This window comes from Oreochromis aureus, linkage group 10 (genome assembly GCF_013358895.1).
Source record: "Oreochromis aureus strain Israel breed Guangdong linkage group 10, ZZ_aureus, whole genome shotgun sequence".
In the NCBI taxonomy this organism is placed as follows: Eukaryota; Metazoa; Chordata; class Actinopteri; order Cichliformes; family Cichlidae; genus Oreochromis; species Oreochromis aureus.
Genome location: NC_052951.1, coordinates 13,120,798 through 13,136,582, shown reverse-complemented (window position 1 = coordinate 13,136,582; position 15,785 = coordinate 13,120,798). Strand labels below are relative to the sequence as shown.

At 40.8% G+C, this 15,785-nt stretch overlaps 1 protein-coding gene across 1 annotated transcript in view; it reads right to left on the bottom strand.

The window, feature by feature from the left end:
- LOC116336159 (sodium/potassium/calcium exchanger 3) overlaps positions 1 to 13,848 on the bottom strand; it is a 28,157-nt gene extending 14,309 nt beyond the window's left edge. The window contains exons 1-2 of the mRNA XM_031759949.2: positions 13,250 to 13,848; positions 6,586 to 6,702 (exon numbers count right to left, since the gene is read on the bottom strand). Of these exons, the coding sequence (XP_031615809.2) occupies positions 6,586 to 6,702; positions 13,250 to 13,352 (220 nt within the window). The 5' untranslated portion in view covers positions 13,353 to 13,848. The remainder of the gene's footprint in view (positions 1 to 6,585; positions 6,703 to 13,249) is intronic.
- Positions 13,849 to 15,785: the final 1,937 nt, after the last annotated feature.

The following is a 15,785-nucleotide window of genomic DNA, read 5'->3' as shown; positions in this document are numbered from 1 at the left end:
TCTCTTGCTCTCTCTCTCTCTCTCTCTCTCTCTCTCACACACACACACAAACAAACAAAGAGAGAGAGAGAGAGTGAACTCTGCAAAACAGCTGCATTTTTCATGAGGAATCAGCAAAATAAATATTTTATCCAGGTGTGTAGTGTAAATTCAATTATGCATTTGTTCTTTGATTCCCTTTCCTTTGAGGCAGACTGAATGCAAAGCTGATGAAACAGCAGCAGGGCTTCAAGCTGCAACAACCACCTTTCGCATCAATAAACACTGAACATCATTTTACGCTGTTCTGATAGCAGAGAACAAAAGAAAACTGTGGGGTGTACGTTCACTCAATAAAACTACAACACGATGCATCATTAGCAAGACAATAAACTCAATGGAGAAACACAAAACGTCAAATTAATCACTAATTTTAAAAGAACCCGGTCAACCCCCACAGTAAAATGTGGTCTTAGTACATTTTATCCATGGCATAGAGATGGTGGCTTTTGCTTCTCTACAGTAAAAGTAAATGGTATTCACATTGTGGTGCTCAAACCATCAAAAAGTGTTTGAGAAACTGCAGCAATGAGTTTCCAGAAATCATGACTTAGTTACTAAACTCGAAAGAAGACCTAAAACGTAAAACCTTTTCGTGAGCAGTTTCATATATGAACCATTTTCTTTCCACACTACTATACCAGCCAGCCACATCACTGTGAAGAACTCAGCATCTACCTATGGGAGGCATGTGTTTGTGACAGGATGCAAAGAGGGCTCTGCAACCTACTTTCTCAATGATGCGACTAAAAAAAATCCTAGTCTCCGCAACTAGGAGACTAGGAGGCCATTATACCCATATCGTGGTCTAAACAAATCAGAGATAGTCAGGGGCGGGACCTCTGTGATGGGCCGCGGTCCAGATATTCCTGTAGTCCTACATTAGTGTTCGTTTGAAAGTGCAGGTGGATAGAGAGAGGAATAAAGCGATATCCATCCATTAAATCCTGAATCAACTTTTAAATATAAATGTATTTTGCCAGAAACACCTGAATCTCATGTGAAAGCTCACAAAACTATTTCAACAACCACCAAACAGCAAAAACAGCAAATGAGAGCAGGTAAACGGATTCTGCAGACTTAAAAACAAAGCGCTGACTCGACGCATCAGAATTAGTGAGATGTCAGCTTTCTCACCCGACGGCACGCACGCGGACACGCCGTCGGGGCTGCAAGCTGAAAGCTCACAGATTCTGATGCGTCGGTTTGTGTTTTCGTCTTTTTTTGGGCTACATTCTGATGCTGCAGGTTTTGTCACTCCAACCAAAATTCACTGAACCAACAGCAAAAGAAGATCTAAACTACGCTTCACATTTGAGAAACATCGTCATGAATTCCCTCTTACTTCTGCTGTTTTTCTTCCACCACAATAAAAATCACACTTCCTGCACAGCTCTTACTCTCTCTCAGTGTACTTCAAGATCAGTTTCCCATCTAAAATCTCGGTTTTCTGCATTATTTGTTCGCTTATTACACACAAGTCATGTACAGTGCTGTCGGCCGCTGTTCTCTTCTTTGTTTTTGTTTTTTGTTTTCCAAAAATGACCTCCGACAAGAAAGCCTCATTTCTGCTGTTTAATATAGAAGAAATTTAAACTTTTTAAAATTATGCCAGACTGCAAAACGCTTAGCTGTGTCTCTAATAAAACCTCTGCAACTTTGCTCTGCTTCACTTCAATTCGTAGTTTTCTTCAGTTTTTGTTCAATTGCAGAATATTTTAAGGCGGTTATCTGGTATAAAAAGCCAGGCCAGGGAAATCTCCTTCATGGTGTTCTGTGTTTTATCCTCAGTTACTTTGACACAAAGGCATCTGCTGTGATGCTCTGATGAAGTCTCACATGTATCAGTACTGATAAATGATCAGAATTATAATATTTCTGACTGTCTGAGGCAAAACTGAATCAAATCGCGGCCTTGTGAATCGGAATCGAATGGATTATAGAAATCAGTGACGATACCCAGCTCTAGTGAGCAGCCTAGGCCCGACAGAAGTGGATGTAGCTGTGGGTAATGAGAAAAGATGAAAAGAACCATTGATAACTTTTTCATTAAGTTAAGGCCTGATCCATCTGAAATTCATAGGCAGTGCTCTGACACGGAGCCATCAACCTCTGAACGCTGAAAAAGCAGTGTATCCAGAAAACACATTATATACCGCGATAAATGCACTGCCCAACTGTCCCCTCTCCCCACTGCCTTTGAGCGGCAGGCAGCAGCAAACAGGTCGTCAGAGGAGGCAGAGATGATGATTAAGTCTGATATTGTCTACAATATTGCCAAAGAGTGCCAAAGCACTGAGTGTTTGATTTTTTTTTTAGGTACTAGGTAGGTACTGATTTTATGAAAGGAAATGTGATACCTTTTCTTGACATTAGGGAAGTAAGTAAACAAGCAAATAAGTAAGTATGTCACTATATGTAATATGTAAGTAAGAAAATAACCCTTTAAAGCCAATTACACCATATTTGATACATGGGTTTTTGTGTGTTTTTGAGAATTTATGAGACTTCTATCATCAATGTGATTTTTTTCTCCCCCAAAAACCGACATACATTGTACGTGTACACTGTACGTTTTACAATATGTCAAAAAATGCCTGATGTAGCAAATATACTACAAATGAAAACTCATTCATATATATATTTTTAAACTAGAATTTAAAAAATTAGAATTATTATTTCATGGTTCAGGCTTCAACGGGTTAAGTATGTATTTCAGCAAGTATGCAAGCATCCATGTATGTATGTAAGTATGCATCTAACTATGTATGTATCTGTGAAATTAAGCATGTAAGTAAGCTATTAAGCCAGCATATATGCCAGTAAGTATGTAAGTAATTAAGTATGTATATACGTAAGCAGTTATGCATGTAAATAATTACAATCGAATATACTTACACAGTATTCATGTGAGAATGTATATATATGCCTGTTAGTATCTACAAAGTTTCAATATATTTAAAAGTAAGGAGACAAATTTCTTGCAGTCAACATCTCCAAAACTGAGCAACTTCAAGAGCACTCCAAATTTGATTTGAGACATAAACAGCTCCTTTTAAAGGAGAGTGTGATAAACATACTTTCAGCCCTAAAACGCTGAGTGTTTAATGTACAGAAGATGAACTGGAACAAGGAACCATATCTGCTGTTTTGCAAAGCTTCTTCTCCAGTTTCATTAGCGACAGTATAATGTAAGCGCCCTGATAACAGTCCAGGACCATTCGAAGACAATTTGAGTTGGATTATCTGCCAGTTTTTCTTTCTCAACACTTCCTCCCTCTTGAAAAAAAAAACTCTCCAAAAATGGCTGTGGAAAAATACTATTCTAAGCCGACTGTTGCTTGCCAAAACAAACATAACAAACCTCGACAACAACGCACCCTGAGCCATTTACTTCATTTACATCGTTTGGATTCTTTGAACCCTAAACCCCCACCCGAGGCCAGCTGTCTATTTTTAGCTCTTTGCACTTTTAATGCTTGAAAGACTGAATTGTCTGGGTTTCAAAATTTAGCATTCAGTTGCCTAGCAACCACAGTCTCCTCGAGGCTTGTCAGCTGAAGCCGGATCACACCGTCTCCATCTTGCTAAGAAGCAGAGGGATGAAAAGAGAGCCGGAGGGCTGAACGTTACTGTGCAATCCCCGAGATAATATCCCCCGAGGTCCAGGGCAGGGTTTTTAATCACACTCCAGATTATGCAATCGCTGTCAAGCGGCCGGCTGAGAAGGAGGACTGCAACCTGAGGCTCGGGCCGTGCTCACTGCTGTGCCTTATACTACCTGTCCAGCCTTTTTACATCTTCATGTCTCCAGTCTATTAGCACAGCCAAGTACCTTCCCCATGTGCACTTGTGCCTTTGTAAGAGATAATGAGGGAGATCTGTTTGCAGCCAGGAACTCAATAAAGGTCATGTGTCATCAGATTAAAAAAAACAAAAATGGTTACAAAGACCAAACGGAGCACTGGAGTGGAGATACAATGAGTCTCATTATTTTATCTCAGGAGTGGGAAGTATGAGCACCTCTACTGTAAGATCAGAGACGAGGGTGTGTGGCAGACTGAGGGACAGTGAGCTACCTGTATCTCACCTGTATATCTGTTTTCATCATCACGCCACAGAAAAAAAAAATCAATTTTAATGGTTTAAAAAAAACTTCATCCATCCATCCATCCATTCGCTTCCGCTTCTCCTTTTCAGGGTCGCGGGGGGCGCTGGAGCCTATCCCAGCTGTCATGGGGCGATAAAAAAAACTTGAATGAATTTAAATTTTTTTCTTATATTTAAATTGATGGGTGCTTGTCCCCTGGGGGCGTTGATTAATTCTGACAGCCTGGGATGAAGGCATGGTTAACTATCAATCTGGAGGCTATAAATACTGACGGGTGTATTTAAGATGAGATTTTGCACTTATTATGGATTTGCAGAGACATTATAAAATAAATAGACGATAACTGGTGGTATATTGTTTTTATCTTAAATTACTGTTTCAAAATAATTTCCCAAATTGCTGCTTAGAGGTGTTTCAACATGACTTCAGAGGAGCAGTCTTGCCCCTGGTCAGCACAGGTTTTGTGCAGATGTCAGTGCCAGAGGAGCGTTTGAACTCCTCGGGCAAGAAGAGAAGAAATTTCACAAACTCACTTGTTGTAACTGTGGCATCCTATTACAGCACCGCACTCAAATTCAGTGATCTCTTTACAACAACTTGTTCTTCTGCAAATGTTTGTGAAGGCAGACTGCATGACCAGGTGCTTGACCCTATACACCTGTGGCAATGACACCTGAATTCAAAGATGAAGAGGTGTGGCCCAATACTCATGACCCTGTACTGGGTTTATTTATTTTTAAGCTGCACATCCGGATTAGGCAGAACAGTTTTTGGGTGGCATTTAGTGAGGAGTGTGGTCTTGGCAGGCCATTTGCATGGAATATTATTAGCATAACTTGCCCAAAGACCAAGCTTGAAGTTTTGTCCTCAGCTTTCAACAATAACTGTTCAGTTTGCATACAATACAGGATTGTGACTGACAGCCTAATATTAGAACAGCCATAGAGGGAATGCAAATGATACAGAGATACTGAATTGTATTCTGTCAGAAGGGCAACAGATTTTTCATTGAGCAGCCGTGTTATTCTATCTACTCTGTGCTATTCTCCCCACACAACAATGAAGAGATTTCCTCTCCGATCTGAATTTTTAATAATAAAACTGTCAGCTGTGATGAATGCAGCTCATGTCAGCCAGCCAGCTAATCAGCCCGAGAACCAGAGAAGCAGAAGTCCCATTACGGCTGCTCAGCGGCTGCATGTCTCAGTAATAATTTCATGAAGGGCAGTTTGAATCCATCTGAAGTGTTCAGGGCTGACCAAAGCTAAGGAAGCAAAGAAAGTAACTGGGCATTTGTTAGAGACAGACTACCTCAGAAAATCTAATCGGATCTTCACTCTGCCGGTCTTCTTATGGGCGTCATCCATCTCTTCTTCTTTTCAGTGCACGAGCTTGACACGCAAACTACACACTCATGACAACAAACACAATGCCTACTCTGTGTGACCTTTCAGTTCACCTGCAGGGGAGAAGCACATCTCTAGTAGACTTCTTTTTTTGCTGCGTACACACACACACACACACACACACACACACACACACACACACACACACACACACACACACACACACACACACACACACATAAGAACTCCTGTCAGGCAATAACTGCTGAACCTTTTCGGACTTAGTTTTCAGACTGTTCAAATGAACTCTGCAATTCCACACTGCACACTATAAATAAAGGCAGATCAGAGACTGTGCCTATAAATAACCAAACAAAATCCATAACCCCAAATTAATTTGGCTTTTGCAGTAATACACAGCCTTCACTGTGGGTTGCTTCCTTGAAGTCCTCTTCTGACCTCCTGTGACTTCAACACAGGGTTCAAACTTGCACCTGAAAGATCAGGGAGTGTCCACACCAAAATAGGGGGTCACACTTTCAACACAGAGCACAACTGTAACATCCCAAGAAGTCTGGGAGAACATTTGTCTCAAATGACTTGAATTGTGGTGCGTAAAATCATGTGCTGGCACACAGCTCATTGAAAAGCCATGTTTTTGTTTGAAAAAATTACAATCAATGCCAACAACCTGTACTTCCTACAAGTTTTGGCTCTCTGCTACTTCATCCTAGGAGATCCAGTAGCCAATACAAATATGCACCTGCAGGTGGAAAGGTGGGAATTCCAGGGAGCAGGAGAATCAGAGGTGGTGGTGGTCGCTGTTCAGGTGGGGCGGGCGCCCTCATACACAATCAGACAGCATAGCTTGCTCTCTATATTCCTAACAAACTAATGACTCAGTGTATAAAACTGTATTATTTCAGTTTTAAGAAAATGTAAAAATTCACTGTTATAGAGCATATAGGGGTTTTTTAAGGCATTATCTACGTGGAATAAGTGGAAGGAAGTGCAGACAGTGTTGTGGAGCTTGGTGGTGTGTCCTGGAGAAACAAGCGGCATCTATTTAGGAAAAGAATGGTGACTCACCTGCTCGGGGCTGAGCCAGATCCAGGCTCTGGTTGTCTGACTTCTCCTGCATTAACCTTCGTGTCCATTGTAGCGTCTCACCATTCACGCCTGGCTGAAACCCCAAAGACTCTGTCTCTGTTGCAAAACAACACGAGCCATTTTAGTGCAAAAGCAGCCAAATGAACAGGCCTCACAGGACTCCAGGTTCAGAAGGTGCTTTGATTTAGAGTGAATACTAAGAACTATTTCCACTACTGTTTTTCACTGCATGTGGATGGATTGTTTCTTTAATTAGCCGACGACAGGACAAACTGGTTATTGATCTTTTCAAGCAAAAATGTCAAACACTTGCTGGTTTACATCTATCAGCTGTAACAATTCCTGGATTTTTTAAAAAACAAATTAAAACTAAATAATCAGAGGTCATAACGAAAATAATTAGCTGAATTAAAATACCTGTCGCAATTTCTCACAGCTGTGTGTGTGCTGCCTAAAAACTGTTCATTTTTACCAACCACCATCATTTTTTTTCTGTATTGACGAGTTTGGAAGCTGGACGAGCAATCTTACTGTAATTTCCACTGTGAGGGTTTTTTGGGGGGTCTAGCAAAAATAAATAAATAAATAAAAAATCAGACTGTAGCGTTGTGTTTCTGTCTGTGGGAGATAACAGCATGTTCACTATTTCTCAGCCATCAGTGCTGAAATCTTTACAGTGTCTATTTCTGTTGTGTATTTTATTCCTCAACAGTTGAAATGTGTGGGTTTCCTTTAATAGCTTTGGCAGAGCGACAGCTGAATAAGTCCCATCAGATAAATCTGCCTCTACAATCTATATATATGGAAAATATATATATGTATATATATATATACAGATCTCCTTCACCACCACCCACTGAGAGCTTTCCACTACAGGCTGAGAAGATAGCGAGGGAGTTATTACGCTCTCTACTACACGCCGTCCTTTTATTATGAGGCCGCTCGGCGTCTGCCTCTGATGCATTTCGTGATTGCCGGGTGCTGTCGTGTCCCTTTGTACCTTACAGCTCAATGAGCCCATTTCACGAGGGCAGCGGTCGAGGCTGAGAAGAGACGTGAAGGCTTTCATGTTGAGGTATCAAGAGGAGCTCGCCTCGTGTGAAATTCAAATAGGTTTCTGCCACAGATGGCTCTGTACCGCGTTTCACACGTCTGACTGGGACACATCTATAAATGCCTAAACCAACATTTTGGCTCATTAAAAAAAAGGAGACATAAATATGTGATGTTTATTCCTGTAATCTCAACATGCTATGATCTGCACACAGCATGGCTGTTTGACTAACTGTATCATATATCTGGGTTTTGAAGAGTAGGTATTTTAAAAGCCGTTTACAGTAGAACTAATTAATTTGTCCGTTTATTAATCTAAAAACTGTCACACGTCCTTACCAGAAAGCAAATATCAGTTTTATCTTTAATACTGAATAAGGAATAGCTTCCAGTGTGGGGAAAAATACACTCACTCGCCACTTTATTAGATACACCTCGCTAGTATTGGGTTAGATTCCCTTTTGTCTTCATAAATAGATTCAACAAGGTGTTGGAAACATTCCTCTGAGATTTTGGCCACACAGCTGCTTATTCATTGCTTGCTCCTCCACATCCCAAAGGTGCTATATTGGATTAATACCTGGTGATTACCCAGGTTAGATAAACCTTGAAGAAAAACCTATGACTTTTAAATAGGTTTATATTATAGGAACACAGATGTACATGGTCAATAATTCCTTATAAAAGTATGCTTTTAAAATCATCAAATCAATAATAATTAATTAAGCAAGCTTCAAAATCTACCCTGCAAAGTAGTTCACTAGGGCATCAAATCAAGTACACATCATAAAAACATCAGGTCTAACAAAAGTGTTACGAGTTATGGAGTGTAGGAGAGCTGAGGTACCAAATGCAAACAAATGAACTACAAATAGACCTTTTATTAGGCTGGTGTAATGTCCAGTAACTACAGAAATCTTATATACACTGTACGTGATAGTACACAGGAGGGTAGACTGTGCTCATAAAGGGATGGACGTGTGCAGCAACAGTACTCTGGTAGGCTGTGGTGTTTAAACAATAAGAAGCGGGCCCAGAGTGTGATAGGAAAATATTCCCCACTACATTACACCACAACCAGCAGCACGAACTGTTGATACAAGGCAGGATAGATCCATGTTTTCATGTTTACCCTACCATCTGAATGTGGCAGCAGAAAATTGAGACTCATCAGACCATGCAACACTTTTCTAATCTTCTGCTGTCTAATTTTGGTGAGCCTGTGTGTGAGTTGTAGCCTTAGTGTTTTTGTTTGTAGCTGACATGAGTGGCATGTGCTGTGGTCTTCTACTGCAGCCCATCTGCTTCAAGGTTTAATGTGTGTGTGTGTTTTGCATACCTTGGTTGTAACAAGCAGTTATTTGAGTTAATCTGGTCATTCTCCTCTGACCTCTGAGATCAACAGGGTATTTTAGCCCAGAGAACTGCAGCTTGCTGGATACACTGAGTTGGTGTCATGTGATTGGCCGACAAGCAGTTGAATGGGTGAACCTAACAAAGCGGCCAATGAGCGCATATAACTTTTAAATATAAGCATTCATATAACTAAAAGCAAATTTATTTCTAACTCTAATTAAATCAAACAAACACTGATTAAGCCTCTGAATTTATCACTTTAGATTTTCACATTCCAACTACATGGACAGAGTTTTCAGTGCACTATATTGTAAAGTTTTCTAAGGTGCTAAACCTCAATATTCCAGTGTTTCATTTTTTTTAAAGATAACCCTGAAGTTACAAGTTTTGTAACAGAAATTACACATGCACACACTTTCCACGCATTAAGAACGCAGCGTTTACTTTCACGCTGACCTTTCGACAGAAGGTGCTTTTTACCTTAATGATCAATGGTGTTAAATTCAGACAACTTTACTATTACAGTAGATAAGACTGTCTGCTAGAGGCCCTAACATTTACATGTAAATAAAGGAAGGAGGAACCAGACTGATCAGTGATGAAAGCTGATGGAACAAGAAATGAGGTGTTTGAATGGAAATACCTTAATCCTGCTGAGAAATGGCCCAGTATAAACACATAACCTTTAAATACATAATTTTGGTCATAACTCACTGTATGGCAGTGCAGACTGTGGGAAATGTCCAAGCAAGTTATGTCAGCATAATTTATGATTTCTTTTGTTTATTTTTGGTTCGAGTCTTAATGTGATGAAGAAATCAAATATTCTGAATCGTAACTTGTGCTAAACTGGGATTAATGGTGTAACTACAGCACAAATCTTTAAAGCTTCTTTTTTCCTCCCTTTGTCTGGCTTGAAACAACAATGTGTTATTTAGGATACTGATGAACAAGGCCCTACGCTATCTTCTTTTCCTCTCTGAAAACCTAGTAGTATCGCCTTCTTTGGCGGAAACAAGACATTTGATGCCATCAATCACACAATGACTGACAGGCTGGCTTCCTGAGCTCTAACCCCAAACACCTTCACTGCCTCCACAAGGCCAGACGACAGCAGTCTGCAGTAGTAAATGTGTCTGACAGTGAAATCCTCAAAAGGTAGCAATACAGGTAAAACGTCGGGGGGGGGGGATCTGCAGTCCAATCTTCTCATGGAAACACTGTTATCTACACAGAAACACTGCAATGTTTCCACGTAGATAACGCTGTAGTCCTCTGGGTCTCTTTGACATTCACACTGCACATTTAGTAAGTGTCCTGTGTCGCTAAACAAAGAGCTGATAAACATTAAATTTGACCTGAATTATACCTCAGCCACATTTTGATTAACATCTGAGTGCAGACAACACCAAATCCAAAATTTAAAAAAAGCATGGAGACATTTTAGAGTCGGACAGTTAGGAACAAATCATGGATGATCACAGCTTCACAGTATTTTTTATAACAGAAGAACACGTGCCAAACTTTTCTAAGCACCTCAACGACAGGCATCTGGACGTGTGCACAATGTTCCTATCCTAAAATGTCACCGTTATTTTGTGTGAGCAGCAACATGACTATCTGTGTTTATACCGTAGTACTGCTACCTTTACTTATGTAAAGGATCCAAATACTTGAGCTGTTCAATCTTTCGAGAGCTGCATACGTGGATGTGTCACTGTAATTATTGTGCGATCTACTGTACAATATAAAGCGCCTTGAGGCGACTTTTGTTGTGATTTGGCGCTATATAAATAAAATTGAATTGAATTGAATTGTAATCTTCGTGCAGATGTTGAAGGAAAAGCATGAAGATTTCATGTGGAGGGACTCCTGAGCATTTTGTCAGGTTTATGCATCTTAAAAAAAACTGATTGGTTGATTCTCAGTGCTCTCATCCACTATGGCCTCTGCCATAACAGAGAGCCATTTTCATAGCTTTGATGAACCCACGGTGCAGTAGATGTCCAGAAACAAGGGCAAAATGTGTGTTTCACTTTACAGACACTCTGTAATGTTAAAAGTTCACATGTAGGCTGAATTTCATCAGGTAGACACAAACACAGCTCTAAATGATCCCAAAGTTGCCTCATGTCTGCTGGTTACATAAATTAGCAGTACTGGTACAGCCATGTGTGTACTATGCTTACATATTATGTTTACTGCTGCAAAGTTGACAGAAAAACTTCACTAAACCTGTCAAGCTTATTTACATCTTCCCAGAAACTGAGACAAGCTCCCATGTTGGAAGTGTCTTGCTCATGTGGTAATATTGGTGTCTGAAGGGTGTTTCTTGTGTTTTGCATTGCTTAAAAACAATACATATTTTACCATTAATCTTTTTCTTTGGCAAAAATCACACTAAACATGATTTTGCACAGAAATACATGACAATAGTTTGCTTTTGATTGTAATGCATTCTTCCAGTCCTCAATGTAAAGCTTCTCTTTTCCCCACCCCAGTATCAGACTGATAGTAACAGAGCTACACATCCATAAATGGTTATAGGAGCAGTGGTATTCAGGATGCTACAGTATGTGTAATATTTTCCAACTATTGTGAGAGTAACCTGCCTGTCATCATTACAAACAGCAGGACACATGCTTTGCCCAGCGCTTTGTGCTTTTATATGGTTTTTAAGTTGAGCAGCCTTGGTCTCAGTTCGGAAACCCTCTTCAGAGCTGATGGGCACACTCATAATTTAAAGGTGAAGTATAAATATTAATGACACGGCTCATTCAGAAGGACACTCTTCCACCAAGGATGTCCTGCGCTACCGGGATGAAGCCCAAGGGTAAAAAAACACTAGTGATGGAACAAAAAGTTCATCTATTCAAATCTTTATCCGCACAAAGGGTGGCGGAGGGGTGCGACGCAGTTGGTGCTGCTGGTGCTGATGAGTGTGCGTGACAGTGAGTGATCACATCAGCAAAGGCGATGAGGGGATGATGATGATGAGCTGGAGGAGGACAAGGGTGAGGGGGTGGGGTGATGCCTTTAGGTGCAATGCTGTTAGATAAGAATAACGCATCTAACTTAGCGGCTACTGATGCAACTGGAAGTATCGCATAATCTTAGAGGGGTTGCGTTTTAAGGAGACGGAAGCACATAAAGATGGAGGTGTGTGTGTATACACAAATTATAAAGCCAATTACTTATTAGACATTTCCTTCACTACATGTCCTTTTATAGATGTAAGTTTATTTTACCCTGGAGGCTGCAGGCATCAGTCCTAGGGGATATGAGTTATGTCACATGTTGCCAAAAGAAACGAACCGAGACAAATTAGATTAATTTAACTATTAATTAAGAACACTTAGCAACATTTTATTTTGTCTACTGAAAGCCACGCTGGCTGCTTTCGGGTAACTGCCTGGGAACAGGAGGACACTAACAGGGCAGGCGGTCTATTTGGGGATGAGGCAAATATGCCCCGAAAAATTAAACATGCCCTGTTGTATACAGTAATTCTTCAGAGATGAAGATGTAATATAAATTGAACGCCCAACCCATAAATGACCTTATCCGCAGTGATTGGATTTAAACATGCCACAGTTTGTCACTGCTTTATGTAATCATCAAACTGTCACCTTCCCTCAGGGTGAACAGACCCTGCTGCAGATTTCAACTTGACAATCAATCCAGTGCGCACCTGCCTGCTCTCCTACTTATTCATCATCATTAAGTGTTGGAATAATGTACATGTATTTCTACACACGTGCACCTGCAGCTGTACCACAGGTATACATATGTAATACATACATCTTTATTTTTTCTCGAAGACAAACACATGAATTATGCAGCATTTCTACTAGTTTCATGTGGCTCTAGTTGAGAGAAGCACTACCTTTATACACATCTAAGTGCGTGTGTTTGCGTTTTTAAACAATTTCCTTCTGGTTTCTCCCCCTCGCTGCCAGGATGCAGGGAGTTAATCATCATATATCTTTATATAAGAACGAGATTATAATAATTCAGCATCTAAGTGGGCACAGCAGCGGCATTTCTCATTCTTGAGGGCCAACACACATGCGTGGAAAGTCAGATTCATTATACTGCAAATGTGAAGAGAAAGAATGTGTTTTACAGATATCTGTATAAATACAGGCCATATCCTACAGCTGATATTTGTACGGATTTATAGAGTAGACGCACGCAGGCGCGCTCAGCCTCTGTGTCTATATTAAGGTCTCACCTGGTGCCTGGATGACCTGCGCGAGCCAAATGACGGCGACCAGCCCGACTCCACAGCAGCAGAACCGCTGGAAGGGCCGCCGGTGCCTCGCTGCTGCTTTCATTCCTCAGCCGGCCGCATATCCACCAGAAACATCTGTTGCTCTCTTTTACTTGTTTCACACTTTTACACCGCAAGCAGCTCCGAACAAACCGCCTGTAGTAGCAAGAGCAGAAAACGACTTCTGAGAGAAGTTGTATCAAAAAAAAGAAAAAGAAAATCCCCGCAAACGACAAACCCGTTTTTGTTAATTCCCCCCTCCACGCTCAGAGGAGACGTTTTGCTGGTAAACTCCTCCAAAGGTCCGGGTCGCACATAGCGAGGAGAGGCGCGAAAAAGCTTTCTGCCTTCATGTGTACAGTGTGAAAGGTCGACAGCAGATCCCACAGTGAGCTGCAGCAACAGGAGGCGACATGCTCTGAGCCCTGTGTGCCTTCACTCTGCCTGTCTGCTCACGCTGTGGGCTTCCCCCGTGCGGCCACCAGGCGACGACAAACGCAGATGATGTCGAGCAGATGACATGTGGTTGATATCTCCACTTTTCCGAGCTGCGAGCTGTGGCTTATTAAAGCAAAACACTGCAAGGTGTGACGGACACCTCTCCAGAAGAACTGCATGATTTAACGTCCCCTGGGGAAATGCTCTGTCTACACCTGATTGGCTGAGCGCACCTGGTTCACCTAATTACGGGGGTGCAAAGCCGAGAATGATGGAAACTGGAGTATTTTAAATAATCACTTTCACATCCAGGGAACCTTTAAGCGGCTCTAAATATTTTCTTTCTTGTACTTGTTTATAATTTGAAATGTGCAAAAAACCCCAAACCAGTAATATATGTGAAACACTCCATAATGAATGCATGCATTATTATTATTATTATCCTTTATTTACCCAGGTAAAAAGTCTCATTGAAATTAATATCTCTTTTTAAAGAGAGACCTGGCAAAGAAATCAGCAGAAGTTACAACAAATTTAACACATAATAATAATAACAAGTGAAGAAACAAACACATCGCATATACTGTACATGCAATTATTTTTTTTTTAAAGGTACAGTGTGGAAAATTTAGCCACTAGATGTCAGTAGATTGCAGATTGCAGTCAACTGAATTCTGTTTTCCTCTCAGTTCAGTTACATAATCTTATCTACAGTAGTCGCTCTAGGAAAAACAAATCTGGTGAATGTAGGCTTTAGGTCTGCTGTTTATTCAGCCAGTGTCCATGTCTGTTTATGCTAGGGGGAATGTAAATCATTGTGAAATGAGTGCGATACAACTCAATTAGTCAAATAAGTTCCCTTCTGATCAGTGGCAGCAATATTGAGGTCATCTGTTGAGGACATCCTTTTCTGTTAGTAAGCGCTGCAGTTTTTGCTGCTGTTAGCTGCTGTTAGCCTTCTTTGAAGTGGATATAACATTTTCAGACTTGGATACTTAGTGAATAAACTCTCTTAAGATGTGAGAATATAATCAAACTGTTTATTAGAGGGAAAGTGTCATTTTTATGACCCTCAAGCCTAACATTAGTTGTTAGGCTAACTTATATAAGTTAGCATTTAGTGCTAACTTATACTCAGCTGTTGTTGTTGCCAGCTCATTGTCAGCTGTCCAGATACATCAAGGTTGCAAGCAACTGCAACAATATTGGGAATGAATAAGCATGTTTATGCACATTTTGGTGTATTAGAGCTCTGTCTGCAGTTCAGGACATGAGGCTTGAAGTGAGGAGGAAAAGGATAGAGTGGAAATGAGGGAGGAGAGAGAGGAGTGGTGGAGGAGGAGAAAAACATAATGAGAAAGAGAAAACATACAGGTATTAACATATATACTTTGAAGGAGTTATTTGTGAAATTTAAATTAAATATTTAATTCAATTCAGTTTTATTTACATTACACCAAATCACAACAACAATTGCCTTAAGGAGCTTCTGTAAGGTAAAGAGTCTAAAATAACAGAGAGAACACAATGAAAACACCAACAATCAGATGATCCCTTATGAGCAAATACTGTACTTTGGTGACAGTGGGAAGGAAAACCTCCCTCATAACAGGAAGAAACCTCCAGCAGAACCAGGCTCAGGGAGGGGCGGCCATCTGTTGCAGCTAGTTGGGGATGAGGGGAGGTAGACAGGACACAGACACACTATGGAAGAGAACCAGAGATTAACAACTACTCATGATTAAATGCAAAGTGGTGTATAAACACATAGTGAGTGGGGAAAAAAGGTGAGTAAAGAAGAACCTCCCCAGCACCTTAGCCTTATTGCAGCATAACTAAGGTGGGACAGCTTCACCTGATCCAGACCTAACTATAAGCTTGATCAAAAAGGAAAGTTTTAAGTCTAATTTTATAAGTCGAGAGGGTGTCTGCCTCCCGAATCCCAAACGGGAGGTGCTTGAACAAAAGAGGGACCTGAAAGCTGAAGGCTCTGCCTCCCATTCTACCCGAGGAACCGCAAGTAAACCTGCAGTCTCAGAGCAGGGTGCTCAGTGCTCTA